Source organism: Panthera onca, chromosome D4 (assembly GCF_046562875.1).
Source record: "Panthera onca isolate mPanOnc1 chromosome D4, mPanOnc1 haplotype 2, whole genome shotgun sequence".
Lineage (NCBI taxonomy): Eukaryota > Metazoa > Chordata > Mammalia > Carnivora > Felidae > Panthera > Panthera onca.
This window is the reverse complement of record NC_138351.1, coordinates 66955229-66982527: the sequence shown is the minus strand read 5'-3', so window position 1 is coordinate 66982527 and position 27299 is coordinate 66955229. Positions and strand designations below refer to the sequence as shown.

General features: G+C 44.9%; 1 protein-coding gene across 3 annotated transcripts in view; it reads left to right on the top strand.

Moving 5' to 3' along the window:
- ABCA1 (ATP binding cassette subfamily A member 1) overlaps window positions 1–27299 on the top strand; it is a 133462-nt gene that overhangs the window by 89925 nt on the left and 16238 nt on the right. For 2 of the 3 annotated variants that reach the window (XM_078436624.2, XM_078436623.2), the window contains exons 18-37: window positions 698–811; window positions 2927–3098; window positions 4628–4759; window positions 5694–5836; window positions 6030–6167; window positions 7186–7406; window positions 8758–8836; window positions 9683–9885; window positions 10946–10994; window positions 11183–11296; window positions 12358–12506; window positions 13948–14072; window positions 15567–15665; window positions 18254–18443; window positions 19448–19542; window positions 20854–20886; window positions 21899–22004; window positions 23286–23360; window positions 23843–24012; window positions 25478–25655. In XM_078436624.2, the coding sequence (XP_078292750.1) occupies window positions 698–811; window positions 2927–3098; window positions 4628–4759; window positions 5694–5836; window positions 6030–6167; window positions 7186–7406; window positions 8758–8836; window positions 9683–9885; window positions 10946–10994; window positions 11183–11296; window positions 12358–12506; window positions 13948–14072; window positions 15567–15665; window positions 18254–18443; window positions 19448–19542; window positions 20854–20886; window positions 21899–22004; window positions 23286–23360; window positions 23843–24012; window positions 25478–25655 (2585 nt within the window). Of the gene's footprint in view, window positions 1–697; window positions 812–2926; window positions 3099–4627; window positions 4760–5693; window positions 5837–6029; window positions 6168–7185; window positions 7407–8657; window positions 8731–8757; window positions 8837–9682; window positions 9886–10945; window positions 10995–11182; window positions 11297–12357; window positions 12507–13947; window positions 14073–15566; window positions 15666–18253; window positions 18444–19447; window positions 19543–20853; window positions 20887–21898; window positions 22005–23285; window positions 23361–23842; window positions 24013–25477; window positions 25656–27299 lie in introns of all 3 variants that reach the window. The other variant, XM_078436625.2, reaches the window with a different exon arrangement.

The window sequence follows — 27299 nt, the reverse complement described above, 5'->3', positions numbered from 1 at the left end:
TGGGTAACACTGGGTCAGCTGATCCAGAAGATTCCTCCTAGTGCTGGCCCAGTTCTCTAATTCTGTGTCCCCAGAATTCCCACCAGGAGACGTTCTTGTTGCCTGAGTACTGCTTGTGAATAGTAAGAGATGTTGGCTCTAAGCCCTTACCTGTGATTCAATCAAATGAGCATTCATAAAAATTCATTTTCATATTCCCTGAATAAATCTCCTTGACCAAGACCTGCCTTGGATACATTTTTATATAGATCAAATTCTGAGAGAGTGAGGTTTAACATTTTCTGGTTCACCTGATTTTCCTCTAAGGGAGTGTATATGAAATGTTTATGACCTGTACCTGGGCTTCCGGCATGGAAGATGCAATTTTGTATCATACAGATCTGGATTCAGAGTCTGAGTTCTTAACTTACTGGCTGAGTGACCTTGGGTAGGCTACTTACCCCTCAGTGTCCACATCTGTAAAATGGGGTTGATAACCTATCTCATGGGGTTGTTTGAGGATTCAGAGAGGTGTAGAATGTATGTTACATATAGTAGGTCTCAGCAAATATTAGCTCCCCATACTGCCACCTCCATCCCAGTCCGTCCCATCTCCAGAAGCTGTGTCAAGGAGGGCGTAGTTCTGGCTGTGATACCTTGGGAATGCTAGCATGTTGCCAAGCTTGTCTTACATCTTGTTTTTTATCTTTGCTTTCAGGCCAGTATGGAATACCCAGGCCCTGGTATTTTCCTTGCACCAAATCCTACTGGTTTGGTGAGGAAAGCGATGAGAAGAGCCACCCTGGTTCCAGCCAGAAGGGAATATCAGAAAGTAAGTGTTGCTGACCTGCCTGAGCACCACCCCCACCACCACTCCACCCCCACGCTGTCAGGGGCAAAGGATGGCTTTTGCCCCTTAGAAAATGTAAAACCACTCTAGGGGTAGAGAAATCACATGCAGTGCATCTTTCCAAATTCTCCCATGCCAGTTGTGTCCCGTGCTGTTTTTGACTTATTGGGGAGTCGCTATCTGGTTCCCTGAGGGACATTGCCTTTGTTTTCTTGGCTTCTAGGAAAGAGGCCCTTGATCTCTATACTTCCACACATATACCTTCCTCCAACACACACTCTTCGTGATAAATTAATAGCTAAGAAGAAGAGGTAAAGACAGCTGTCATTGTGGAACCATAACCTCACTGCCTGCCTTGTCATAGTGATAGATATATGAACCTATGTAGGCTGACACCAAGTGGCTGCCAGAGCTCAGTCTGTGCTTCTTGATAGTCTCACCCCTCATTACCCAGAGCCCTGATCCTCTCCTGGCTCCTGACGGTACGTGGAGGTGCCCACAGTTTAGCAAAAGCTCTGCCTTCTGGGCTGTTGGCTCAGGTTCTTGGAGAGAAAATATCTTAGTGTTCAGTGTGGCTTCCTAAGTAGTTAGTCAGTCCCTTTTCTGCTGATCTCTTCTTTGCCTTCCCCTAGTTGCCAGTGGAAAAGTCTGACATTCCTTAGCAAGCACACTAGACAACTTACAACCCGCCTTGCCCACTGTCCCAGCCTCTTCTGCTGTTCCTCCTCGTCTTGCCCAACCTCCTGTCTACACCTAATTCTGAATCAATCACCTAGAACCGCTCACAGTCGCCAGGACATGTCATGCTCTCCCACATCGCTGTGCCTTTGTATGTGCTGTGTCCTCTCATGGATGATCCCTTTCTTTAACTTGCCTGCCCTCTAAATTACTACTCCTTCCTCAAGATCTAGTTCCATACCCCTTCCCCTGTGCAGTTTTTCTAGAGTCCTAGGTGGTCAGTCACTTCCTCTTCTGAGATCGCATGACTCTGAAAAACAAACAAAAAGCCTTTTTATTTAAAATAATTACAGACTCATGGAAGTTGCAAAAAACAGAATGGGGGTGGGGGACAGTTCCCTTGTGCCTTTCATCCAGTTTCCCCCAGTGGTAACACCTTGCATAACTATAGCACAGTATCAGAACCAGGAAACTGACATTGGTACAACTCATAGATCTTCAGATTGGACCCGTTTTACATGGACTCATTCGTGTGTGTATTTAGTTCTGTGCACTTTGTCACATGCAGATCCATGTAACCACTAGCTCTGTCAAGATGCAGAACTGTTCTATGAACATGGACCCCCTCATTCTGCCTTTTGAAAGCCACAGTCACCTCCACCTCCCTTCCTCCCCGGTCCCTGACACCTGCCAGCCACTAATCTGGTCTCCACTTGTACATTTTATTATTTCTAGTATGTGATCTAAATGGAACCATATAGTATGTAACATTTTGAGGTTGACTCTTTGTCACTCAGCATAATTCCCCTGAGATCCATCCAAGTTGTGATGTGTATCAGTAGTTTGTTCCTTTTTATTGCTGTGAAGTGTTGCATGGTCTGGCTATTGCTCAGTTCCATGGCATTTTTCGATGTGTTTTTTAAACAATTTTTAGCCTTCTATATTTTAGTTTTTTAAGTTTATTTTGTGAGAGGTGCACGTGTGTATGAGCAGGGGGAGGGACAGAGAGAGAGAGAGAGAGAGAGAGAGAGAGAGAGAGTGAGAATCCCAAGCAGGCTCCGTACTGATGTGGGAGCTTGATGCAGGGCTTAATCCCATAAACCGTGAGATCATCGTCTGAGTGGAAATGAAGACTTGGATAGTTAACCAACTGAGCTACCCAGGCACCCCAGCCTCGTATATTTTAAATGCTTGTCAAATCTTTTTCTCCCAATAGACTGTGAATTCTCCTTTATCAGTGAATTCCTATCACCAACACTACTGCCCGAATAGACCCTAAATAAATGTTAGTTCCCTGCTTGCCTGAGAAACCAGAACTATCCAAGGACAGTTCTGAAAGACAGGCACAGCCCCTCTGTCTTTGTGCTCCACTTGTCGGTATTTTCTGTGAGTTCATTCCCGTCTTCTGCATTCTGACAGTTTGCATGGAGGAGGAACCCACACACCTGAAGCTGGGCGTGTCCATTCAGAACTTGATGAAGGTTTACCGAGATGGCATGAAGGTGGCTGTTGATGGCCTGGCCTTGAATTTCTATGAGGGCCAGATTACCTCCTTCCTGGGCCACAATGGAGCTGGGAAGACCACCACCATGTAAGAAGAGGGTGCGGCTCTCAGAATCAGCCACAGGAAGGTTCTGTAGTGCAGTTAGAAATCCATACGTAAGGACGTTTGCACTGGTCACTGGGGCAGAGGCAGAGGCAGAGCACATGAGGAGCTGATGAATGGCTCATATTACTTAATCACAAGAGTGAGTTCCCAGTGCTGATTTTTGCTAGATGTTCTTTCTTAAGAGTAAAACTGCCTGGGAGCCTCTTGATGACCTTTCCCATTGAGTTCTCAGAATTCTACACTGTTGCTGGAACATGAGGTTGTGACAGCTCTCAGAAAGATTCTCTTGAATCAGTTTGGTTGAACTCTGAAGCAGGAATGTGGGAAGAAAGATTTGATATGTTGGAGAGAAGTAGTGATTTCCAGGAGCTCTGTTGCTAAGGAGGTATGGCCAGACAGCTGGTGTATGACTGCCCTCCCTGGGACCCATAGAGACCTATAAAGACCTTACAGTGGGCAGCCTCAGAAGGGAGCACGGGCCATAAACACCAGAGTTAGCCTCAGTGACTTTCAGTGTGGTCCCTCAACCGTTGCTAGGGGTATGTCTTTGGGGATAATGACCTTTTCCTATATGTCGTCGTAGTCTTTTTTTTTTTTTCTTTCTTTTTTTATTAATGCAAAATCAATATATGAACATGGCAGATTATATTTATTTATTTTCATATTTTTAGTTTTTTTAATGTTTATTTTTGAGAGAGAGAGACAGAGCACAAGCAGGGGAGAGACAGAGAGAGGGGGAGACATAGAATCCAAAGCAAACTCTAGGCTCTAAGCTGACAGTAACAGTACAGAGCCCAATGCGGGGCTGAAACTCATGAGCTGTGAGATCATGACCTGAGCTTAAGTCAGACACTTAACCGACTGAGCCGCCCAGGCTCAGATAATTTTTAAAAGGCATGCAAAAGTCATACTGCCTAACACAAAAATGATTTTTATCTTTGAATAACTTGTTTGGTTTGTCCATTTCTCATGGATATGATTTTAGACTTAGAAAATATTTGTTTCAAACTGTACTTCCTTTTTCAAAAATTTTTTAAAGTTTATTATATTGAGAGAGGAAGCATGAGTGTGTGCACAAACAGGGGAGGGGCAGAGGGAAGGAGAGACAGAATCCCAAGCAGGCTCCACACCGTCAGCACAGAGCCCAATGTGGGGCTTGAACTCACGAACTGTGAGATCATGTCCTGAGCTGAGATCTAGAGTTGGACGCTTAACCGACCGTGCCACCTGGGCACCCCTCAAATTGTACTTTCCATTGCAAATTGGAATCTTCATTGAAAAACAGATCTCTTGATAGTGCTGTTTCCAACACATAGGCTCACTCCTAGTTATTCACTAAAGCAAAGACTTCTTTGCTTCGTGCAGGGCAGCTAGGGTCTGTTAGGAAGGAATGGGGGTGTGGGACGGTTGCTACCCTTGCCGTAGCTGTCCTGACTCTGCAGCCTGGCCTGGAGCATTTTGGAGGAGAGGGGTTAACACTGACTCTTGCACTTGGAAATTTGTGTCCTCAGGTCAATCCTGACGGGGTTGTTCCCTCCCACCTCGGGCACTGCCTACATCCTGGGGAAAGACATTCGCTTTGAGATGAGCACCATCCGGCAGAACCTGGGGGTCTGTCCCCAGCACAATGTGCTGTTTGACATGTGAGTACCAGCAGCACTGTGTGTGAGAAGGAAGCCCTCTCTGGATGTGTGTGTCCTGAGTCATGGGTGGAGTGGGACTTAAGCATTTTACCTTTTGTGAGGGTGGTGGGTCTCACCTCCCTGCACTGTGAGACCTGGTTGTCCATTGTTGTAGGAAAAGCTGGAGGTGATTGTTGGGTGGGGGAGAGGTCCCATCAGTCTAGCTGGTGGATGTGGACTTGGGAAATAGTGCTGTCCATTGCTGACATTTTAGAGGGCCAATTAGCCCATCCTCTCTCTCACCACATGCCTCCTCGATGCCAGCTGCGGCTCTAACGCCCAGAACCTAGCAGTGCCTCAAGGCCTTTGTCACGATGGCCCAGCATTTCCTGCTCAAGGCTTTGTTTCCATTCACGTTGCCCTGTCTGCAGTTCAGGTCCACAGGGAGCCCTTGTGCTGGAGCAGAGAAAGACCTGAGCTCTGTGACTTTGGGCAAGGACTTCTCCCCTTCTGGGCCCCAATGTCCTCGTACCTAATGCAAGCAGCTCAGGCTCATGTCCTCCACAGGGACCTCCTTTCTTGTGTAGTGTGAGGTCCTTTGAGGTTCAGGAGGGCTGCTCCAGGTGATTGCCAAGCCAGCTTCTTGGTTGATGGGGCTGCAGGGTGGGCCCTTTGAGGACCTGAGATTGAAAGTTGCAGCTGCCTGATGTGTGGTGGGCAGGCCTGCTGAGAATTGGTAGGAAGGGACCTGTCACATTACAGTTTTGGCTTCTTCAGCAGCTTAGGTGTTGCTTACTGTTGTTCTGTCTTGATTCTTCCTATTATTTTTCAGAAGTTTATAAAGTTAGAAAAGGTTTGGGGGCGGTGGAAACATGCCTATTCTGTTCTGGGTCAGGAAGCACTGTATTCTGATGCAGCCTGGGGGGTGCAGATCTGACCTGCCTTCTGTCCCCAGGCTGACTGTGGAAGAACACATCTGGTTCTATGCACGTCTAAAGGGGCTCTCAGAGAAGCATGTGAAAGCAGAGATGGAGCAAATGGCCCTGGATGTTGGTTTGCCTCCCAGTAAACTGAAAAGCAAAACAAGTCAGCTCTCAGGTGATTTTCCCTCCTCCAACAACCTCCCCCACATGCACAGACCAGCTGCCTCAGTGTCCCCATAGGGGTGGTGAGTAGGTCATAAATGCGTCCCTGGCTTGTCCCCAAGTAGGTGCCTTCATTTGTCCCTCAATACCTCTGCCTTTGCTGTCTGGGGCTAGTTCTGGAACATCTCTCTCTCTCTGTCTCTTAGGTGGAATGAAGAGAAAGCTGTCTGTGGCTTTGGCCTTTGTTGGGGGATCCAAGGTTGTCATTCTGGATGAGCCCACAGCTGGCGTGGACCCTTACTCCCGCAGGGGAATATGGGAGCTACTGCTGAAATATCGACAAGGTAGCCGATGTGTATTTATTTTGAGTTATGGACTGGGAGGGAGGGATGGAGAAACTCTTGAGAAGTATGGCTGGGGCTGTGTCTCATGGCTGTTGTTGCTAGAGCAACAGAATTGCTTCTCAAGGAAAATGTCAGACTTCTTTTCTTTTAAAAATTTTTTTCAGTGTTTATTTTTGAGAGAGAGAGAGAGAGAATGAGCAGGGGAGGGGCAGAGAGAGAGGGAGACACAGAATCCAGAGCAGGCTCCAGGCTCTGAGCTGTGAGCCCAGAGCCCAATGTAGGGCTCAAACTCATGAACTGTGAGATCATGACCTGAGCCGAAATTGGATGCTTAACTGACTGAGCTACCAAGCGCCCCTCAGACTTCTTTTCTTAAAGCTCTGTGCTCACCCATGGTATGTATGTGGAAGTCCTGGTTTACAAGACACTTAAAATTTAGGCTTCCTGATCTAGGGGCCAGAAAGAAAAGTAATGGGGATAACGGGCATGGTCACCAGAGCTACCTCTAGCATAGAACTCAGATGTGTCTATTTTAACTATGTTCCCCTATAGGTTGAGACTGCCGAGAACGGAGGCTGTGTCTTTGTTCATCTCTGTTCCCGACATGGTGCCATATATGTGTTGAAAAAGTAGATGAGCAAATGAGGATCATGGACTCTGGGGCCAGCTCTAGCTGGCCCTGAGAACTTGGAGAAGTCGTTTAACTTGTCTTAGTTTCTTTACCTATCATAACAGCAGTGCCTGCTTCATAGAGGATTAAGTTACTTGAGAATGCATGCAGACCCCTCACACGCTGCCTGACATGTAGCACTTTCCCAAATGAATGTTATGTTCTTTGTCCTGTGAGGATGCAGAATCTGTGAGGTTGACTGTTCCATCTTCGGGGTCATGGCCACCCAGGCTTCCAGGTTCTTCTGCCTTGGTTACCGCTGCTAAGATTTCTGCAGTTCCAGCTGCTTCAGTCAGTGAGAACCAACAGGCGTCACTAGTCCCACGTCCTTGTGTTTGTGTTTGGCAGGCCGGACCATTATTCTTTCCACACACCACATGGATGAAGCAGACATCCTGGGGGACAGAATTGCCATCATTTCCCATGGGAAGCTGTGCTGTGTGGGCTCCTCCCTGTTTCTCAAGAACCAGCTGGGAACAGGCTACTACCTGACCCTTGTCAAGAAAGATGTGGAATCCTCCCTCAGTTCCTGCAGAAATAGCAGTAGCACTGTGTCATACCTGAAGAAGGTGAGTTGCATTTTCAGTGCTGGGCTTGTACTGGGTCCAGGGAGTGTATTCAGGGCTGGTCGGCTGTGAGTGGCTTGTTCAGTTCCACCCCACTCTGCCGCGTGGGGATCACCATCGCCCTGTGCTATGGTCCCTTTGAAATCACATCATACTTTGTATGTGGAAAGCTCAGGGCGCTTGTGTTCCTGCGGTCCGAACTTGGTTGAATCCCACTTCCTGTTTCCTATGGAGGCACAGTGAGTGATAGGGAAGGTCCTTAGAGGGCTTTATTATATCGAAGGAAAAAGACTCGCTGAGAGTGAGGAACCCTATTTCCAGAAAGTCCTGCTGTTGCTGCTTATTACCTCTAGATCTCATTGACCTTCACTTTTAACCTACAAAACAGCAAATATTTATTGAGCACTGATTTCATGCCTGACCCTCACCCTAGCAGATTTTGGGCATAAAAGAATATAATGATAATAGTTAATTCTTTGTAGCCTTGTTATCTTGCAAACTTTTTTTTTTTTTTTTAAACTTCTATCATCTCAAAGTACAGAGCAACTTTGGGAGGGAAGGTATTGTGATTATCACCCCAGGTTAGGTTAAGTAGGGATTGTGGAGTTTATTCAAGGTCATCCAGCAGGTAAATAACAGAGGTGGCACCAGAACCCAATAACCAGGTATGTTTTTTCCTCTGTTCTTCAGTCTATGCCTGAGATTGATTTGATTTATGTGTTGGAACCAGTGGCACCTAAAACATTTACATCCTAATCTTCAACTCCTGTCCACTTATTTACCTTTTAACTAGTGCCTGGTTACTCAAAGTGTGGTCTGAGGACTAGCAGCATTGGGATTACTTGGGAGCTTGTTAGAAATGCAGAAATGTGGGCCCAACTCTGACCTACTAAATCAGAATCTGCATTTTAACAAGATCCCCAGGTGACTAAACACAGATTAAAGCTGGAGAAGCACTGGACCAATTAGCCAGGTGAATCCCATGTCTACAAAGGTCAGTAAATGCCTGGCTACAGCATTCATTGGCAGGCCACGGTCCCATGGACAGCTCTGCTTCCTGACCTCCCATCCACACAGCACATGTATGTCACACAGTGGCTTCAGAAGCCATGGCTGCCCTGTTCGTTGCTTCCTAAGAGAAGCCTTTCCAGTTCACACACAATAGAGCCTCATGGAAGCCCTCCCTGGCGAAGGTGCTGGTGGCTGTACCTTGCTCAGTCCCTGACCCGTTCTCACCTCCTTCTTTGCCATCAGGAGGACAGTGTTTCTCAGAGCAGTTCTGATGCTGGCCTGGGCAGCGACCATGAAAGTGACACGCTGACCATCGGTAAGGATTCTGGGGTTTCTTATTCAGGTGGTGCCTGAGCTTCCCCCAGCTGGGCAGAGTGGAGGCAGAGGAGGAGAGGTGCAGAGGCTGGTGGCGCTGACTCAAGGTTTGCTGCTGGGCTGGGGCCGGGTGGCTGTGGGAGAAGGGTGCAGCTTGGTGGTAGATTGGCTTAATGCTTGCTGGGGAGCCTGGGGCTTGGCCTGGGAGCTGGCAGGGCAGTGTCCCCAAGAAGCTGACATGATTGGGGGTCGGGGGGTTGCCCCCTCGGGAATGGATCTGGCTGGACCCTGGAGACCAGGGATGAGTTGCTGAGGATCACACTATGGGGAGGGATTGGAGCTCAGTAGTGAAGGAGAGCAAAAACTCAGAAGATGGAGAGTAGCCTGCTGTGTCTTCCTTAGGAGGTACATATAGGAGGCCAGTGTCACCAGTAACACATATGGAGCAGAAGGCTTTACTGTGTCTGTCTATGCCCAGTCCTAACAACTGGCTTTTTCCAGGAAGGTGTCTCCTTCCATGAACTGTTTGATTAGCCCCTTTATTGAGGTAAATGAAGGAGCCTCCTTTAGAAGGTTAAGGAAGGGTGAAGGATCCTTTACCTCTACTCAAGCTTTCCATTGAAGAATCCTAGAGTTGAGGCAACAGACACAAAGCTTTTAACCTCAGAAAGTCTTCTGCACGCCCACCCATCCGCCCTTCCATCTTTCCACCCTCCCACCCACCCACCCACCCACCCACAATGTACTGAGAACCTACAGTGTGCCTGGCTTTGGTGATAAAAGGGTGAATAAGACCCAGTCCTCACTCCCAGAAACTCTCAGGCCAGAGATGAACATGTGGACTGACTTCAGTATCTGGGACAGGTATCCTGTGTGGGCAGCTAGCTTCTGAGGAGTAGGCATGGGGAGGACTCTGAGCCAGCTGAGCTGTCACTGTGCTTTGGTCCCTATAGATGTATCCGCCATCTCCAACCTCATCAGGAAGCATGTGGCTGAGGCCCGGCTAGTGGAAGACATTGGGCATGAGCTGACTTATGTGCTGCCCTATGAAGCTGCAAAAGAGGGGGCCTTTGTGGAACTCTTCCATGAGATTGATGACCGGCTCTCAGACCTGGGCATCTCTAGTTATGGCATCTCAGAGACTACGCTGGAAGAAGTAAGTTAAGTGACTGTCAGAGTAGAATGGAGCCCACGGTCCCAAGGCCGGACAGGCAGCCTGCCTTTCCCCAGGGGAATAGGATTACCATGAAGCAGGTTATTGCTCCTTTGGGCCATTGATATTGAGCTATTGTTGGCCACAGTTAACTTTTAAATTTGTGGTGTGAGATAACAGGAGAGCTTTATTAGGATTGCTCCCTGATGTGGCTGTGTCATAGCCATGCATATAAATAGCCAACATTTATGGAGAATCTCTGTGTGCCTGGTGCTGAACAGGGTGCATTCTTTTTTTAAATAATTGTAACTTAATTTAATCCTCATAAGTGAAAAAATGGGCACTTGGGGACGCTGACCTGAGCATCGGGGTTGATTGAGTGTGGGCTGCAAAGCCCATACTTTTTACCATGTAGCAGCGCCTCCCTTTAGAGACAGAACATCATAGACATGGAGGGATACAACATTTTTCTGGCCCAGTGGTCCTCAAGCTTGGCCATGCACCAAAAATCATCTGAGGATATTACTGACAATAAAATTCCATGCCTCAGAGCCAGAGTCTTTGAGTCAGAATTATTACATGCTTCCTAGGCTGTGGTCTATAGTTCAGCATTTAGAAATCGTTGGCTAGTTCACATTCTCTTCTGATACTTGAATCCCTGACTTAATATTTCTAGTGATAGGGGACCCATCATCTTTTGGTCATTCTGTCTTGGATGACTTATCATGGTGCTAGCTTACTCAGAGATTTGGAGCCATAGACCTGGAAGAGGCCACCTGATGGGCTCCCTGTAGATGCAGAACGAATTTCTTCTGCTGTCGTGTTGTAATGTCATGCCTTTAATTTGAAAAGGATTGTTTGGATTGATAGTTCTGACTACTGAGGAAATGTTCTCCAGTTAAAAATGCCTTCACTCCCAAGTGACTGAGAAAGTATTATTATTAAAGGAAGCTTTTACTTTTTGTCTTTAGGGGCTAATAAGTCACTCAATAATGTAATAATTGTGGGGGTGATGGTTGCTGTCATAAAATGGTGTTGAGAATATTCTCCCTCTGTTTTTCAGATATTTCTCAAAGTGGCTGAAGAGAGTGGGGTGGACGCTGAGACTTCAGGTAACCCTCTGGGGGAGCTGTGTGCACTCTGGGCAGCACCCTCTACAGGCTGTCTTGGCTCACCAGTACTGTGCCTTTCCCTTTGACTTGCTTCATCGCATTCTTATTTTCAGTGTATACATCGTGACAGATGAGGAGGGTTAGTTTTGTTAAAAATAAAATGTGGAATCTCTTCATTTTGCCTTCAGATGGCACCTTGCCAGCAAGACGAAACAGACGGGCCTTTGGGGACAAGCAAAGCTGTCTTCGCCCATTCACTGAAGATGATGTCATTGATCCTAATGATTCTGATGTAGACCCAGGTCTGTTTGGGCAAGATTTGTATCCTGTTGTTGGAAAGTGAATTTCTGTCTTGTGTACTCCAACGTTTCCTTTTGATGGCTTTAAGCTCAGGATGATAGACGCATACAGGGTCCAAAGGGAAGGGGGAAGATGAGAAAAGCCACGTTCCCTTTTCTAGCATTGGGCAACCCATCATCCTGAAAGAACCTATCCTCATTGCTTTCTTCATTTAGTTGGGCTCTTTTTCTCAAGACAAATATAAAAGGATGCTGCCTCAGTCCTCTGAATTCATTTATTTTCTGTGGAGACCCGGCTTCTTGCATACATTAGGTGTTTAATTGTTAAATAAGTATTGTTTGAATGGTTGAAGGATCTCTAATAAGTCAGCTTTTAGAGTTAATTGCACCTTAGACTTAGATATTCTGGATGAGTGTGTCCCTGTGTGTTTGACTGGGATGGAGAAGGGGAGGCAAGAAGTGAAACAAATACTGTTCAGATGTTAAAGTACCTCAGTTAGGAATCATTAATGTAAGACTTGGATTTTGATATAGTTGTTCAGAGCAGAAACCTTTCTAGCTGTCTCAGTCCTGCTCACATGTGTGTGGCCCTCATGTTCTCTTTGACTTTATGCATTGTCAGTACTTAGATCATTTGAATGTGTCTACCTTTTACCAAAAATATAATGGATGGGAGACAGATCTGCATCGTGTGTTCTCAATTATGTCAGCCTAAATGCATGGCTGCATAGAATATTCTATGAGAAAGTGAGGATGACTTGGTTCATCTGAATGACTATGTAAAACAGTTTACGTGTGAACACATATTTTGCTTTGTCTCAAGGCACCTTCATTTTCTGTACTCCTCGGACAAGAACTAGAAGGCACAAGCTGTTACTGTTGGACATTTGGAGTCCTAACTTTTCCTCAGACACAGATTTGTCCTGAAAGCCCTTTACTTTTGAGACACTTGTGCTTTCAAGCACAAGCCTCCCAGATGGTTGCTGAGGATGTTGGAGGGAGGAGCATGGTGATGTCAAAACTGCCTAAGATAACAGGTGACCTTCGGTGTTGGCTTCTTATAGAATCCAGAGAGACAGACCTGCTCAGCGGGATGGACGGCAAAGGCTCCTACCAGGTGAAGGGCTGGAAACTCACACAGCAGCAGTTTGTGGCCCTTCTGTGGAAGAGGCTGCTGATTGCCAGACGGAGTCGGAAGGGATTCTTTGCTCAGGTAACAAGAGCCGTTCCAGGCCTGGGACTCTGGCTTCATGGGTGGGCTGCTGGCTCCCTGACCAGTGGAGGCAGGAGAGGGTCATGGTTAGAAGATGGATGCTGGGGCCAGACACTATTTCAGTCCCAGTACTGCTTCTTGGCATTCATGCGTCTGCGGGCAAGTTTTCTTCTCTGCCTCCATCTAGTCCTCTTTAGAATGAAGATAACATACCTGCAACACAGGGCTGTTATGAGGATTAAAATGAGTAACTGCTTAGAATGGGGCCTGACATGGAGTAGTGCTGTGTATATGTGTCTTTGAGTTTTACTGTAAAGGATTATGGGAGAGAGGCAGAGTTCAGAAAAATTGCTGGGCACATTCAGTTTTCATAACCTGAGAAATGATACGTCCAGATGCACTTGATATACACACTTCTTGGAAACGTGATTTTTCTCTAAAAACTGCAAATTGACAACAAGGTAGCCACAGAGGAAAGAAAAAAAATGGGCAAACAGACTGAGAAGACTCACTATACTATTGTCTGCATGTGAGTGTTGGCATGCTAAGTCACTTGCTCGGAAAGGATGAAATTACCCCTCTATAAAATCAAGAAGTATAAAATCAAGAGATTCTTCCCTATAGACTATGTGGATAATGCAGGAGAGTAGAAGTTTGGAGATACAGACCTGGATTTGAATTATGGTTCTGTGACTTACTGGCTGTGTCACCTTGGGCACGTTACTTAGTCTCTCTGGGTTCAATTACCTTGTTTGTTGATTGGTGGTGATGATACTACTACTTAGGGCTGTAACAATAATTACATCATTGTCATGTATTTTCCCATAAAGAAGGATTTAGGTCTTGATGCATTTTGAGGCCATTATATGGTGACAGTGGCTGCTGTTTCCCTTTCAGAGTGGGATCTTACTGGGTCATTTAGTCTTGGTCCGCAGATTACAAGTGAGCACATGAGACCACAGTGGGAAGGGACTTCACATGGATATGCTAAGAGACAGAACCAGGTTTCAGGTCTTCGGACTCCTGGTCCAGGGCTTTTCTCTCAGCCTTTCTCAGAGCTGAGCTGGGCTCCTGGTCCAGTGTGGTCTTTGGTCTTCAGAGGGCAGAGGACAGGACCCTATGTTCTGAGTCACCCTGACATATGACTACTGTTTACTCTGAAGTTTTTAGCTTGGGGCTTCTGCCAGGTGGCCATAGCCTCTGGCCTTGTGCTGCCAGCTTCCAGAAATTCCTGGAGGGAAGAGGTTTAGTTCTCAGGATCTGCTGCTTCCAACCTGCCATGAGTGCCTTGGTAGAGCTCTGCTATGGGCCCTGTACTGCTCATTTGCATGCTGGCTGGTTTGGGAGGCTAGCTAGACTCTTAGGGGCTTGCCCTGTGCCCTTCTTTCTAACACTTGCCCTTGTTTTGCAATTTCCTTTCCCCTCTACCCCCTGGTTATAGATTGTTCTGCCAGCTGTGTTTGTCTGCATTGCCCTGGTGTTCAGCTTGATCGTGCCACCCTTTGGCAAGTACCCCAGCCTGGAGCTTCAGCCCTGGATGTACAACGAACAGTACACATTTGTCAGGTATGTGCTTGCCTTCTGCGCCCAGGGACAGAAGAGAGCCCAGACAGACCCAGGTGTTTACTGTGCTGAGGGCCAAGGGGAGGTGGACTCAAGAATGTGGATTTTATCAGGTGTCCCAAAGCCCCTGCACAAACTAATATTGGATGCAAAGAACAGCAGCAAATTGAACCTCAAATAATAGACCAGTTCTCTGTTGCCACTTTGGAGCTTGTTTCCTTTTATACTGGGGTCATCAGGAACAGTCCTATATGCTTTATGTAAATAATCTTCCCTTGGAATACATCTGTGATGAAGCTGTCGGGTACTTGGCGTTTCAAAGCTATGTTTGAACTTTGTTGTTTGATCACAGGGCTTCAATACACTGTCACAGCATTACACCCCCACGTTCTTGTTTGTGCACAGTACAGTTAATGTGCTCGTTAAGTTACAGGTAGTAACTAGTGTGTGCCTTTAATGTTTATTTACTTTTGAGAGACACAGAGACAGAGTATGAGTGGCAGAGGAGCAGAGAGAGAGACAGACACAGAATCTGAAGCAGGTGTCTGGCTCTGAGCTTTTCAGCACAGAGCCCAACGTGGGGCTCTAACTCATGAACTGCAAGATCATGACCTGAGCCAAAGTCAGATGATTAACTAGCTGAGCCACCCAGGTGCCCCTAGTGTGTGTTCTTTAGACACAAATGCCAGCTACTCTGGAACAATCCAGTGCTTCAGAGAAAAGTACAAAGAAATTTCTCTATTTCCCTAAGCAGAAGTTTTCTTCGGTCTTACACTATTTGTAGACCAAACAAAGGAAACAAAAAAATCCATAAATAGGTGAAACCGTTCCTCCTCCTCTTACCCTGTGTTTCTTGCCTGTTGAGTTCAGGTTTCATGGCTAACTGTGAAAGTATTTTTTGAAAAACTGATCCTTAATGAATTTCTTTGCATTAAAGAAATCCATATGTAAATGTGCATGTATGTATACATGTGTTCATACACACACACACACACACACACACACACACGAAAAACTCCATACATAGAACTAACACAAGCTCTGCTTCAGAGGGCTGTATGTTACCTTGATCTTAAATATTCAGTCCATGTCTTGGGGGCACCTGGGTGGCTCAGTCAGTTAAGCGGCTGACTCCGGCTCAGGTCGTGATCTCACAGCTTGTGAATTCAAGCCCCGTATCGGGCTCTGTGCTGACAGCTCAGAGCCTGGAACCTGCTTTGGCTTCTGTGTCTCCCTCTCTCTGCCCCTCCTCCACTCACACTCTGTCTCTCTCTCTCTCTCTCTCAAAAAATAAATAAACATTTTAAAAAAATTAAAAAAAATATTCAGTCCGTGTCAGAGCTCCTTTGGGGTAGGTTCTGCATTGATTCATTTCTGTTTTAAGAGCTTGGCACACAGGAAGTGGCTAGTGAAGTGTCTAATTTAGAAAACCAATTCTACCTTCCAATTCCTGGTTTTAATGTATTGCTAAGCTGGCTGCCTGTCATGTACCCACAGTAATGATGCTCCTGAGGACACGGGCACCCAGGAACTCTTGAATGCCCTCACCAGAAACCCTGGCTTCGGGACCCGATGTATGGAAGGAAACCCAATCCCGTGAGTGCCACTTGAACTATGAGACTCTCCACAGCTGGGTCTTCTTAGGCTTGTCACCTGGTTTGATGTCTAATATATTGCCCTTATCAGCTGTGATAGATGCCACATTGTGTCTAGTGTCATCTATCTTTCGAACTATTTTTTATTTTTAAAAGGCTCAGAGATATCTAACCACACTATCTGTAAATAAACATAGCAGACTAGGAGAGTTTTCTAACATCCCACAAAGTAAATCACTGCAGACGTTTATTTACTGCTTTACAGATTAATATTTAATTTAAATAGCACTTCATACTGATAAAATGCTTTTCCCATCTTCCTTTCTACCAGCTCCTGTACCTAAAAGCAGAGATAGGCTGCCATTATATATAATTTTCAGTTTTGCCTATCAGTTTCTTCACTTTGCCAACCTGAAAAGATGTTATATTATTGTGTACAAAAATGGACACGTCCTTCTTTTAGAGTTGCATATTTTTGTGCTTTCCTTCGAAATCCATTTTAAGGAAATAGTGTATGAATAAATGCAGTGAAACACCCATGTGTGTCTAAGTGGGTATGAGGGAAGATGTGTGTGGAAGTCTTTGTGCATAAAGACCTTGAAGAGAGTTGAGTTTCCAAGGGAGCCAAACTACGGCCCAGGCAGGTTTGAAGTTCCAGGCTGAGGTCGAATGAGATTCAGGCAGTTACATCACAGACTCTGAGGAATTATGGAGAGTGTGGGAACACAAAGATTGGAGAAAAGCTAATTTGAGTTCCCGGTTTTAAAGGCAAGGTACTGACCTCGCAAGTGACCAGTGAGCACGGTGCTCAGGCATACAAGGTTTCAGAGCAGATTTCTAGATGGAGAGTTACCATGTACTTGCTAGTTCTTACTATTAGATATTTACTAAACATGTGCTGGAATTTAATGCTTAGTGGGTGGTAAGCCCTATCAGCCAATGTCGTCCTAAAGAACAAGATGATTGTGATGGAGAAGGACATGGAAAAAGACATGGAGACATCCTATTTGAAGTCACAAGACTTTTGCCTTTGGACAATCCTGCAAGTTGTATAGGTGAGGTAGAATGAGATGAGATGCTAATAGAGTTGGGTGGATTCCACACACGCCTGTGAGCATTGTGGACTCACAGACAGGTGGCAGCCATGGAAGGAGCCGGGTCTGGGCTTAGGGAGCCTGCAGGGACAAAAGAGGTTGGGCCTCTGCCATCAGAGGACGCACAGCCTTGGGGCAGAGCACCACTGAATGTGTGTTAAGGATGGGGTGCAATGGAAGGGGTCCCACTCTGGCAACCTTTACTGAATTCGCATTCTAGGTCTTACCGAAAGGAGGAGAACTGAGGGAAATTTGGGACTTTGACTGTGGCATTGAGCTTTGTCTCAGCCAATCATTTTGTGAAGATTTTAGAGTGTGAGCTTCAGGAGGTACTGTGTCTTACTCTGACTTTTGCATCAAGTCACAGTGCTTTAGAGAGAACTAGAGAGCAATCCACAAATCTGTTCCTTTGAAATTTTTAGTACGTTCAAGCATAACATAAGAATGTGGCTGCACGTTAAATTGTAGAATTTGCAACTAGAAGGGTACTAGAAATGACTTGTTTCAACATGTCATTGTGTACTTTTATTTTACTAGTGGAGAAGATAAGACCCAAGAGGGCAAGTGTCTTGTTGGTGGTCCACAGCGATTCAGAGCTCAAGTCAGGCACAAAGGAGTTGTCTTTTGTCACCCAGGGTGCTTGCAAACAACCTAGCTCTTCATGCACTGAGCACCCTCTCCCCATCTCTCCCCAACCCCAATTCTCTACTCATTTTAAGACATAAAGTGAATCTTTCCTTTCTGCACCAGATTTTCAGCACATTGAGCATAACATGCAGACTCCTTCCCTGACCTGATCATCTGGCACCTGCCTCCCTCCACCCCTCCTCTTCCACTTTCTCCCTCCTAGCTCATCTCGCCCCAGCCACACTGCCTTCCTGCTGTTCCTCAAACATGGAAAGCTCATTTTCTCACTTTCTATTGCCCTTGCTTATAGTGTTCTTTCTCCCCAAATCTTTTCCTGGCTTCTCTTTCTAATCGTGTATGCCTTGGAAGAAGTATCACCCTCTTTGGGAGAAGTAGTCCTGTTTCCCCCCGTTTCCCTCTTATTTTGCTTTATTTTTGGCTAGGTGACATTTGTTTATTTACAAATTCCTGCACAGGAATGCAGGCTCCATGCAGGCAGAGTCTTTGTCTTGTTCACCCCAGACTCTCAAATGTGCAGAACAGCGTCTGGCACATAGCAGATGCTCAGTGAATATTTGTTGAGTGAACACAGGGGCAGGAGACCAAATGCTGGTGGATTGCACTGACTGGAGTTTGGTAGGTGAGCATTTCAGGCCTCTTTGTGTTCCCATCATCCTTAACTGCAAAGGAAGTTTGTGGCTCACAGGTCTGTGGGGAGATCACACAAATGGTGAGGGGATAGATGCATGTTTGTGGTTGTTATTGATTGATCTGTGCTCCTGAGGCACAGGAGGAGCACAGGAGGCCTTTCCTGAGGAAAGGCCAGGCCCTCTCGGGTGATGCTACCTTTGATGTCTTCCTTCTGCAGAGACATGCCTTGCTCAGTGGGGGAAGAGGAGTGGACCACTGCCCCGGTTCCCCAGACCATCACGAAACTCTTCCAAAGTGGGAACTGGACGATGGAGAACCCCTCACCCGCCTGCCAGTGTAGCAGCGACAAAATCAAGAAGATGCTGCCTGTGTGTCCCCTGGGGGCAGGGGGGCTGCCTCCTCCACAAGTGAGTCAGTCTCAGTGTGACTGAGCAGATGGCGGTGCGGGGTGGGCTGGGGCGCTTCCGTTAGGAAGAAGGAATGGATGACCAGTCATGCAGGGGCTTGTCTTTCAGTCTTGATCTTAATTCTGTGGGGACAACAAGCATGTGAGTTTTGAAGGGAAGAAGCTGGTCCATAAGTTTCTAACTTAGCTTGTTTCTCTAGTTTGAAAAAAGTCAGCCTAGCTTACTTACCTGTTCGAGTTAAAACCAGAACCCAACACTCGGGTTCAGTGGGCTGTGGAAGACACACTCTGGCTTCTCCCACTGAGGTAGTGTTGACAGAACATGTAGCATGACAGGCCTGGCTTCATCCCTGGTTCTGCCACAGATGAGCTGGTGACCTGGGACAGGCCCCTCAGTGCCTGGATCTGTTTCCCCACCTCTGAATTAGGGAGGCTGGCCCATGAAGCTTCTGCGGGTCTTAAAATTCTGACATTCTCTGAGACTGTGAGTGTGGGGAGCAGTCCTGAGCCTTTTTTCTGAGAACAATTTCAGGAAGAGGCTTGTTTGTGATCTCCCTCTGCTGCTGTATCAGTATCTAGGTTGCAGGGTGAGGACAACTGATTTCAAATGGGTGTGAGAACTTAAAGGTATCCTGGTTACTTCTCCCTAAAATAACAGCTGATCTATCATCAGTACCTCCAGTGAACAAGAGAATTCACTGGGCATAGAGTCAATGATAGTGCTCCCCTAAATACCTTTGTGACTATACAGAATCATATTCTACTGTCTATTGTTTAGCAGTTCAGAATAATTTCCTGGGAACATGTTAGCTTGGCAGAAGGGAATGGCCAATGCTGAGGGCAGAATGGACTAGGCCTTGGTGTTTGGATGATGGCAGCACCTGGGGTCTGGTCATACTGTGGCCCATGTTTGAGGGACATGTGTCACTGTAGTCTTTGATTTTTTGTTTCTGTTCCAATTGTGGTCCATAAAGACACTTGTGCTTGGTTTTTCTGTGATGACAGAGGAAACAGAACACTGCAGACATCCTTCAGAACCTGACGGGAAGAAACATTTCGGATTATCTTGTGAAGACCTATGTGCAGATCATAGCCAAAAGGTCATTATTTACTAAACCTGGCCCTTCCTGGGTAGGGGAATTATAGGTCTAAAAATAGCAGTCTGAGTGTGTGGGGGAGGGGAGGTTGAAGACATCAAGTTTTGGCCTGATGTTGGCTTTTGGGACTTTAGGATATTTTCCTAAGCTAGAAAAGGTAAGTATTATGAACTTTTAGTGTTAGCATCAATGTTAGGGCTGCCCAGCATAATCACAGTGCTGTGCATTAGAAAAGTTCTTGAGATCAAATGTACACTGTTGATTATAGTTAAAAATACTGTATTCTATACTTCCAAGTTATGAAGCAACTAGATCTTAAAAATGTGCTTACCACAAAAACGAGAAAATAGTTACAGGACATGATGGAGGTATTAGCTAACAGCACCATGGTAATCATATTGTAATACATAGTACGTCAGATCAAATTGTTATACACCTTAAATTTGCACCAGGTTATTTGTCAACAAAAAAAAAAACTGGATTCAAATTTGAATTCTACTTATTATCTGTTTTACCAGGAGCAATCAGTTGTCCTTAACTGTCCTCTTACTATTCCATGGTGCAGATGAAATGACATGATACATATAAAGGGCCTCTCCTGAATGGAATGCATGATAATTTTGGTAATATGTAGTGCTATGAAGTGAGCCCTGGGCCAACTCAATGGTCTGACTTGGCTTTGGAACCTTGAAAGAGCCATGAACGTTCCTGGGGCATCACTGCACAGCATTGAGTACTTGATGCCCAGGAAATGTTCACTCTGGTTTCCTTTTGGTTTGTTGAGCCTCTCTATTAGGTATTCTCAGTGACTTTAAATGACAGGGCTGGGGTGTGCTTGAATGATAATCACTGCGAGTTTCCAAGAACGAGGCATAACCTTTCCATGTCCTCCATAGTTAACATATTACCTTGAATTCAGTAAGTCTCAGGGTGCCTATCTGGCTCAGGTGGTATAGAGCATTCGACTCTTGATATCAAGGTCATGAGTTTGAACCCCACTTTGGGTGTAGAGCCTACTGAAAAAGAATTTAAAAACATCTTTTGGTTCAGTCACATCTTTGTAAGGTGGCTTTTGAATTGGTTTAACCCAAAGCATGATTTTCATATAAATAACATGGTTTTAAGATGGGGAGAAAAAGACACAGTGACTGGGGCATCCTTCCGTGGTACCACCCCCCCAACACCAGCCTGATCACCGGATTCTTTGTCTCTGTTTATTTCCTCAGGTAGATAGTAACTTCTTTTGTATCATCAGGAATAGGATCAATGTTTCTTCACACTGATTTTTGGTTTCTTTTTCTTTGGCTTCTGCAGTTTAAAGAACAAAATCTGGGTGAATGAGTTTAGGTAAGTTGATCTCTTCCTGTGCTTGCTTTTATATTTTCTGGACTCCAGTAGTTCAGAAGGATGACTTTGATCCAGGTATCCCAGATCCCAGGAGGCTGGGGTGTGGGGATTACTTGGTGCTCAGCTGCTACTTCAGACGCCTTTGAAAGATTTGGCACTCTGATCCCCTGGAGGATATTCAGCAGTTTCTTAGAGGTCTCTAGGGATTTAACAGGGAAGCACAGTGTTGTGAGGAAATACCTTATGCTATTGACACATTCCCAGGGGGTACTAGGGACTCCAGGACAATTTTTCAGGCCTCTGGAATGAGACCAAGAAGATCTTGGATGAAATAAGAGGCATCAAAGTTAATTATCTTCACAGTGTTTGAACTCCTTTATCTATGTAGGTTTTGAAGGAACAGGTAGCACTAGGGAAGAAAGGAACAATGCTTGAAGCCAATTTGTACTTACTAGAAAATGAGATAGCTTATATGGCTGCCTCAAAACTTAGCTCCATCACTGCTTCCCACTTTTCCTCTTTGCTTTTTCCCCAAGGGCCAGCACCCACAGACCTCTGCACAGAGCAGATGCAAACTGGGACCCCTAAAGTAGTCTTCGTGCTAGAAAAGAGCCAAGGCCTGTCTATAAGCCCTCCTCCCCAGGCTACTCTGGTCAGTGTCCCTCCTCCAATTCGCCATCTGATTGTCTCGAAACCCAGAACCCTGCCCAGACACCCACGTGCAGGCCTGGGACATCAGGCTGTGAGGCGAACGACCATTCTTAATGTCTCAGACATCTCACTCTGTGTATAATCACATGCAGGTCCTTCCCACTCGTGCGGTAACCATAAGAGTTAAGAGATTGCCAGAATTCATTAGAGGAGGCCAAGATGCAGCTTTCTCCAAGGCTAGCTTCAGTCCTTCTTTGAATAAGCAATTCATCTACGTGAAGCATGCACAAATTCACGGGGTGTCTGCTGCTCAACAATACTGTGTACCATGCTGTATTTTAATGCCAGGATGTTCTTGTAGGTACGGAGGATTTTCCCTGGGTGCCAGTAATTCTCATTCACTTCCTTCAAGTCAAGAAGTTAATCATGCCATCAAGCAAGTGAAGAAACACTTGAAGCTGGCCAAGGTACGGTATCCATTCTAGGACATGTCAGAAAAATGGGCCTAGAGTTGCTGCTATGTGGGAGTAGTTGACAGGTACATCTAATCACCCAGCCACTTACTGTTTTTAAGATTTTTGAATACAAAGCTGTTGTTGGGATTTACTGATCTTGTGTCAGCCAAGAGTAGGGTACACAGTGTATGTTTAATATCTGAAAACATAGATCAAAAAAAATTCAGAGATTTAAAAGCTCTCAGAATAACTTCAGTTTGTGAATTTAGCCAGTAGGCAAATAAAGTGGGCTTCAAACATACTTTTCTAAAACAATCACTGGTTAAACAGGAAATGAATTATTTACTTAAAGTTGGCAGCAGGACCTCTATAAAGCACCCACTTCATTTCTCAGTACTTCCGGTTTCCCATTTTTTTTTTTATTAAAAATTTTTTAAAAATATTTGTTTATTTTTGAGAGAAAGAGAGAACGTGAGTGGGGGAGGGGCCAAGAGAGAGGGAGACACAGAATCCAAAGCAGGCTCCAGGCTCTGAGCTGTCAGCACAGAGCCCAACATAGGGCTCAAACTCATGACTGTGAGATTATGACCTGAGCTGAAGTTGACCGCTTAACTGACAGAGCCACCCAGGTGCCCTCCCCGCCACTCCAATTTTTTTTTAATGTTTAGTTTTGAGAGAGAGAGAGAGGGAGAGAGACAAGGCAGGGGAGGGGCAGAGAGAGAGAAGGAGACACAAAGTCTAAAGCAGGCTCCAGGCTGTTGAGCCCAGTGCGGGGCTCAAACCCACAGACCACGAGATCACGAGCCGAGGTTGGATACCTAACTGACTGAGCCACTCAGGCGCCCCTCTGGTTTCCCATTTTTAAATGAGAATTGAGGGGTCAGATGACCTGCATTCCAGAATCATGGGCAGCCACAATAGTCCTAAAGTCGTATCGCCACTTTTGACGCACAGACCCTACATATCCAATACCTCAGCACACTGAGTGTAGTTCTGGGTCTTAGGAGGACGCCAGGGGAACACTTGGGAGAATCCTCACCACTCAGTTAAGTGAGACATCTGCATCTTGGGACTTTGAGTCACTGGGCATCCCTGCAACTCCTTCAAGACTTGTGGTTTGGGGCAGCACGAATGCTTAAGATTTCTGGTCACTTGTTTCTTGGGCGCCAGTTATCCAGTGGCTTCAAATCTCACCTCAGTGAACAAAGCAGTAAAATATTGCTCCTCACATGGTTGTCCCGTTGCCCTTCCCTGTGAACCATCCCAGCTGAGGCAAGTTTCTTTTGTTCACAGGACAGTTCTGCAGATCGATTTCTCAGCAGCTTGGGAAGATTCATGACAGGACTAGACACGAAAAATAACGTCAAGGTAAAGCCCTTTGTTCTAGTAACTTCTTGATGAACGACTCATCATGTTGACAGGTGTGTTCATGACAGAAAAGAGCTACTAATTTTACCACAGAGGCCATACAGTATAGCAATGAAGAGAATTTGCTTTGCCACCAGACATACCAAGTGAACTATTGTGACCGTGACCAAGTTACCTAACTTATCTAAGCCTCAGTTTACCAATCTAAGAAAGGGAGATCATAATCATGGCTCTCTTAAAACTATGGTGAGGATTGAGTGAGTTAAAGGTATAGGGTCGTTGGCACGGCACCTGGCCTTATGATCTGTGCTCCACATACCCTGGCTACCGTGATTACTTTGCCATGTTCTCAGACTATAATGTTTTATCTTGGTATATGACTGGAATTCCTAAAATTTACGCCCATGTTTTTTTGTATGTGCATCTACCTCCGGAAGAAGGATTTGGAAGCATTACTTTGTACCTGGTGTATTTTATTTTAGGTGTGGTTCAACAACAAGGGCTGGCATGCCATCAGCTCTTTCTTGAATGTCATGAACAATGCCATCCTCCGGGCCAACCTGCAGAAGGGAGAGAACCCCAGCCAGTATGGGATTACCGCTTTCAATCACCCTCTGAATCTCACTAAGCAGCAGCTCTCAGAAGTGGCTCTGTAAGTGTGACTGTGTCTGAATGGGTGGGGTAGGAGGATGAGCGGGTGTTGGTGGACTCCTGGAATAGGGGAAGGAAGTGTGAAACTGGTTCTGGAGTATCAGCAGAGGTCACAGTTATATTCTTGTATATCTGGATTATTCAGGTTCTGGTAGAAAATGATCATATGAATTGGCTGATAGGGATTAAACTGCAGAAGATAAAGGACCCTGATGTCTAAAGACCATTACATTTAGTGAATTAAAGTAAAATTGTCAATAAAATCCTAAAATACTTTATCTCACCATTTACACATTGGTTAATAAAAAATCAGGGTGCCTGGGTGACTCAGTTGGTTAAGTGGCCGACTTTGGCTCAGGTCATGATCTCATGGTTTTTGGGTTCAAGCCCTGTGTGGGGCTCTGTGCTGACAGCTCAGAGCCTGGAGCCTGCTTCAGGCTCTGTGTCTCCCTCTTTCTCTCTGCCCCTTTCCTGGTCACGCTCTGTCTCTCAAAACGTGAATAAACATTAAAAAAAAAATAATTTAAAAAATGGTTTTATTAGTTTTGAAACCACTATTTTCTAAACTTGGTGAAGCATACTTTTATCAGCTTGTCTTTTTAATTCCTCAGTCGTGTGTGTGTGTGTGTGTGTGTGTGTGTGTGTGTGTGTGTGTATGTGTGAAGTTTAAAGCCAGTATAATATAGTTTAAAGGGCATAGCCTTTGGAATCATACAGGTCTATGTTTGAATCTGGTTTCTAAATTTCTAGATGTATGGTGTTAAATGAGGCAATTCATGTAAATTGCCAAGTCTAGCACTCAGCATTAGATTCTTCCCTGTGTATGGAGCATGGCACAGCTATTTCTGCTGAACTCATATAGAAAATGTATGTCACTAGGATCTTTATACCAACTTTATATATAATTAATATATATAAGAATAGTTTATATTATACCCTCTTTAATGAGCTTATAATTCTTAAAATAAGAATCTGAGAATTTTTGTTACATATGCTGCATACTATTGTTTTCAAATTTATTTAAAGCCGGAAATTAACTTATTTGAATAGTTTCACACTAATATTTCTGCTTTATTTAGTTTTCAAGATATAGTAGTCCTATATGTGTGAAAATTTATAACTTAATGCTCTTAAGTGTCAAGAAAGGAAGACCAAAGTGAATGCCATTTGACCATTCTTAGACTTTTTAAAATAATTTCACTATGGCAATGGGTTCTTTTTTGCCTCACTGAAATCATTTTTGCATTTTAATCATCAGAATTTTTTTTTACTTGAAAATAATCATCTTTAACCCTGAGTGAAATTCGTTTGGTGAACAGATATTTTTCCCTCAGATCTCAGACACTTGTGTGTTTGTGTGTGTGTGTGTGTGTGTGTGTGTGCGCGCGCGCGCACGTGTATCTCACTTGATTGGGTCCTCAGCTGCATCAATGGCCTCTCATAGCCTCACTGCCTTTTGTTTTCAGGATGACTACATCAGTGGATGTCCTTGTGTCCATCTGTGTCATCTTTGCAATGTCCTTCGTCCCGGCCAGCTTTGTGGTGTTCCTGATCCAAGAGCGGGTCAGCAAAGCAAAACACCTGCAGTTCATCAGTGGAGTGAAGCCTGTCATCTATTGGCTCTCCAATTTTGTGTGGGATATGGTAAGAACTCCAGTCTGCTGCTGTTTTATAAATCATTAGGGCTGTGGATTGGACGAAAGAGCCCCCTGCCCCGGCTTTTCTAAAAGTGTACTAGCTAGTCAAAGATGAATGAAAAAGGAAAAGGCAGAGGCAGTTGTATACTCTCATGACACTAAATATGGCATCAAATACAGAGCTGATCTCCCGCTGGAAAGAAAAATCTGTCCACGCTGCAATTAATACCACTGCCGCTAATTTCCTAACTTACCATTTTTCAAAGTAACATCAAGCTGGAAGACCCTTAGTCAAAACTTCAGTGCCTTTACCTTGTCTGGTAGGTTTTCACCACCAGAATCAGGGTGTTCTTTACCTTGGTAGGAAATCCATCTTTCAGTTGAAAACTCTATACATTTTACCCAGAAGCTTATCCATCCATTTCAAATATATTTTTATGCCAGCTGTAATACATTGCTTCTGTTCAGACCAATATAGAGGACTTAAAAGAATTCTGAACTTCTAATTTTTGTAAAGTGGAGTTGAAGTTTATCTCCCTTGACTTCCATTAATTGTAAGCCACACAGAACAAATTTAATTCTTCTCCCACCGCACAGTCCTTCAGGTATTTAAAGACAACTTTCATTTAACCCAGGTCTTCCCCATATAAGATGATCTGTATGAGAACATACTTTGTAATCTCTAAAGCACTGTACAAACATGAGTAATGATGATGATGTTTGTTTTGATTATACCAAGCCTCTCAGACTTATCACTGTTCCGATATGTTGCCTTTCTATAGCCATGCCCCACGTTGTTAATGTTCCTTTTGAAAAGCCAAGCCGAAAACTAACCTTGTGTTCAGGCTGAGGTCTGAAGGGTTACATATCTAGAGAGAGTTGATCTTTATGCCATACTTTCATTACTTAGCCCATGGGTATTGCATGGGGAGGTAGCACTGTCTAGATGGCAACTTGGTAGTGAACTGTAATTTCCATTTCATATAATGATTGGTGAATGGGGTCTCTTTCACTCTATACTAATGCAATTGATTTTCTGAACCTAAACTTCATATTTATCCCTATTACACTGCATCTTGTTTAGTATCCATTTGGTTTTGTTTTTGTCTTGATCCAGTGATTACTTCATTTGGTAAACACATACTTAAGTGCTCACTATGCATCTGACTGTGGCAGGCACAGGAGGTTCAGAGATGGAATATCAAGTCTGTGACCTCAGAGCTATCCCTTATCTTCCTGTGTATTATCTGTCCCTTCCTGCTTTAGAGACTCTGAAATTCACTAAAAGCATGTCTTCATCTAAGTTGTTGATAAACATACTGGGAAGAATGGGGCTGAGACAGAGCCCTGCAGTCTGAAGCTCAAATTCTTTTAACAGCCAACAAGCCCACTTCCCCTCCCTGCATGTACTTCGGTCCGCCAGCTATGAATTCTCATAATTGTCCTGTAGTCAAGTCTTTATATCTGCATTTTAATGCTTGACACACTGTCAGGACAGCCTTGAAAATTATTCTCAGTGTGATGAAACAATTGTGACATTCATGTTATGAGGTAAGCGCTTATAAATAGATTACATGTGAGATTGAACTTGGGCAGACTATAATATAGCATTAACGATGAAGCACGCAATCATCTTTGGGAAGATTAATGG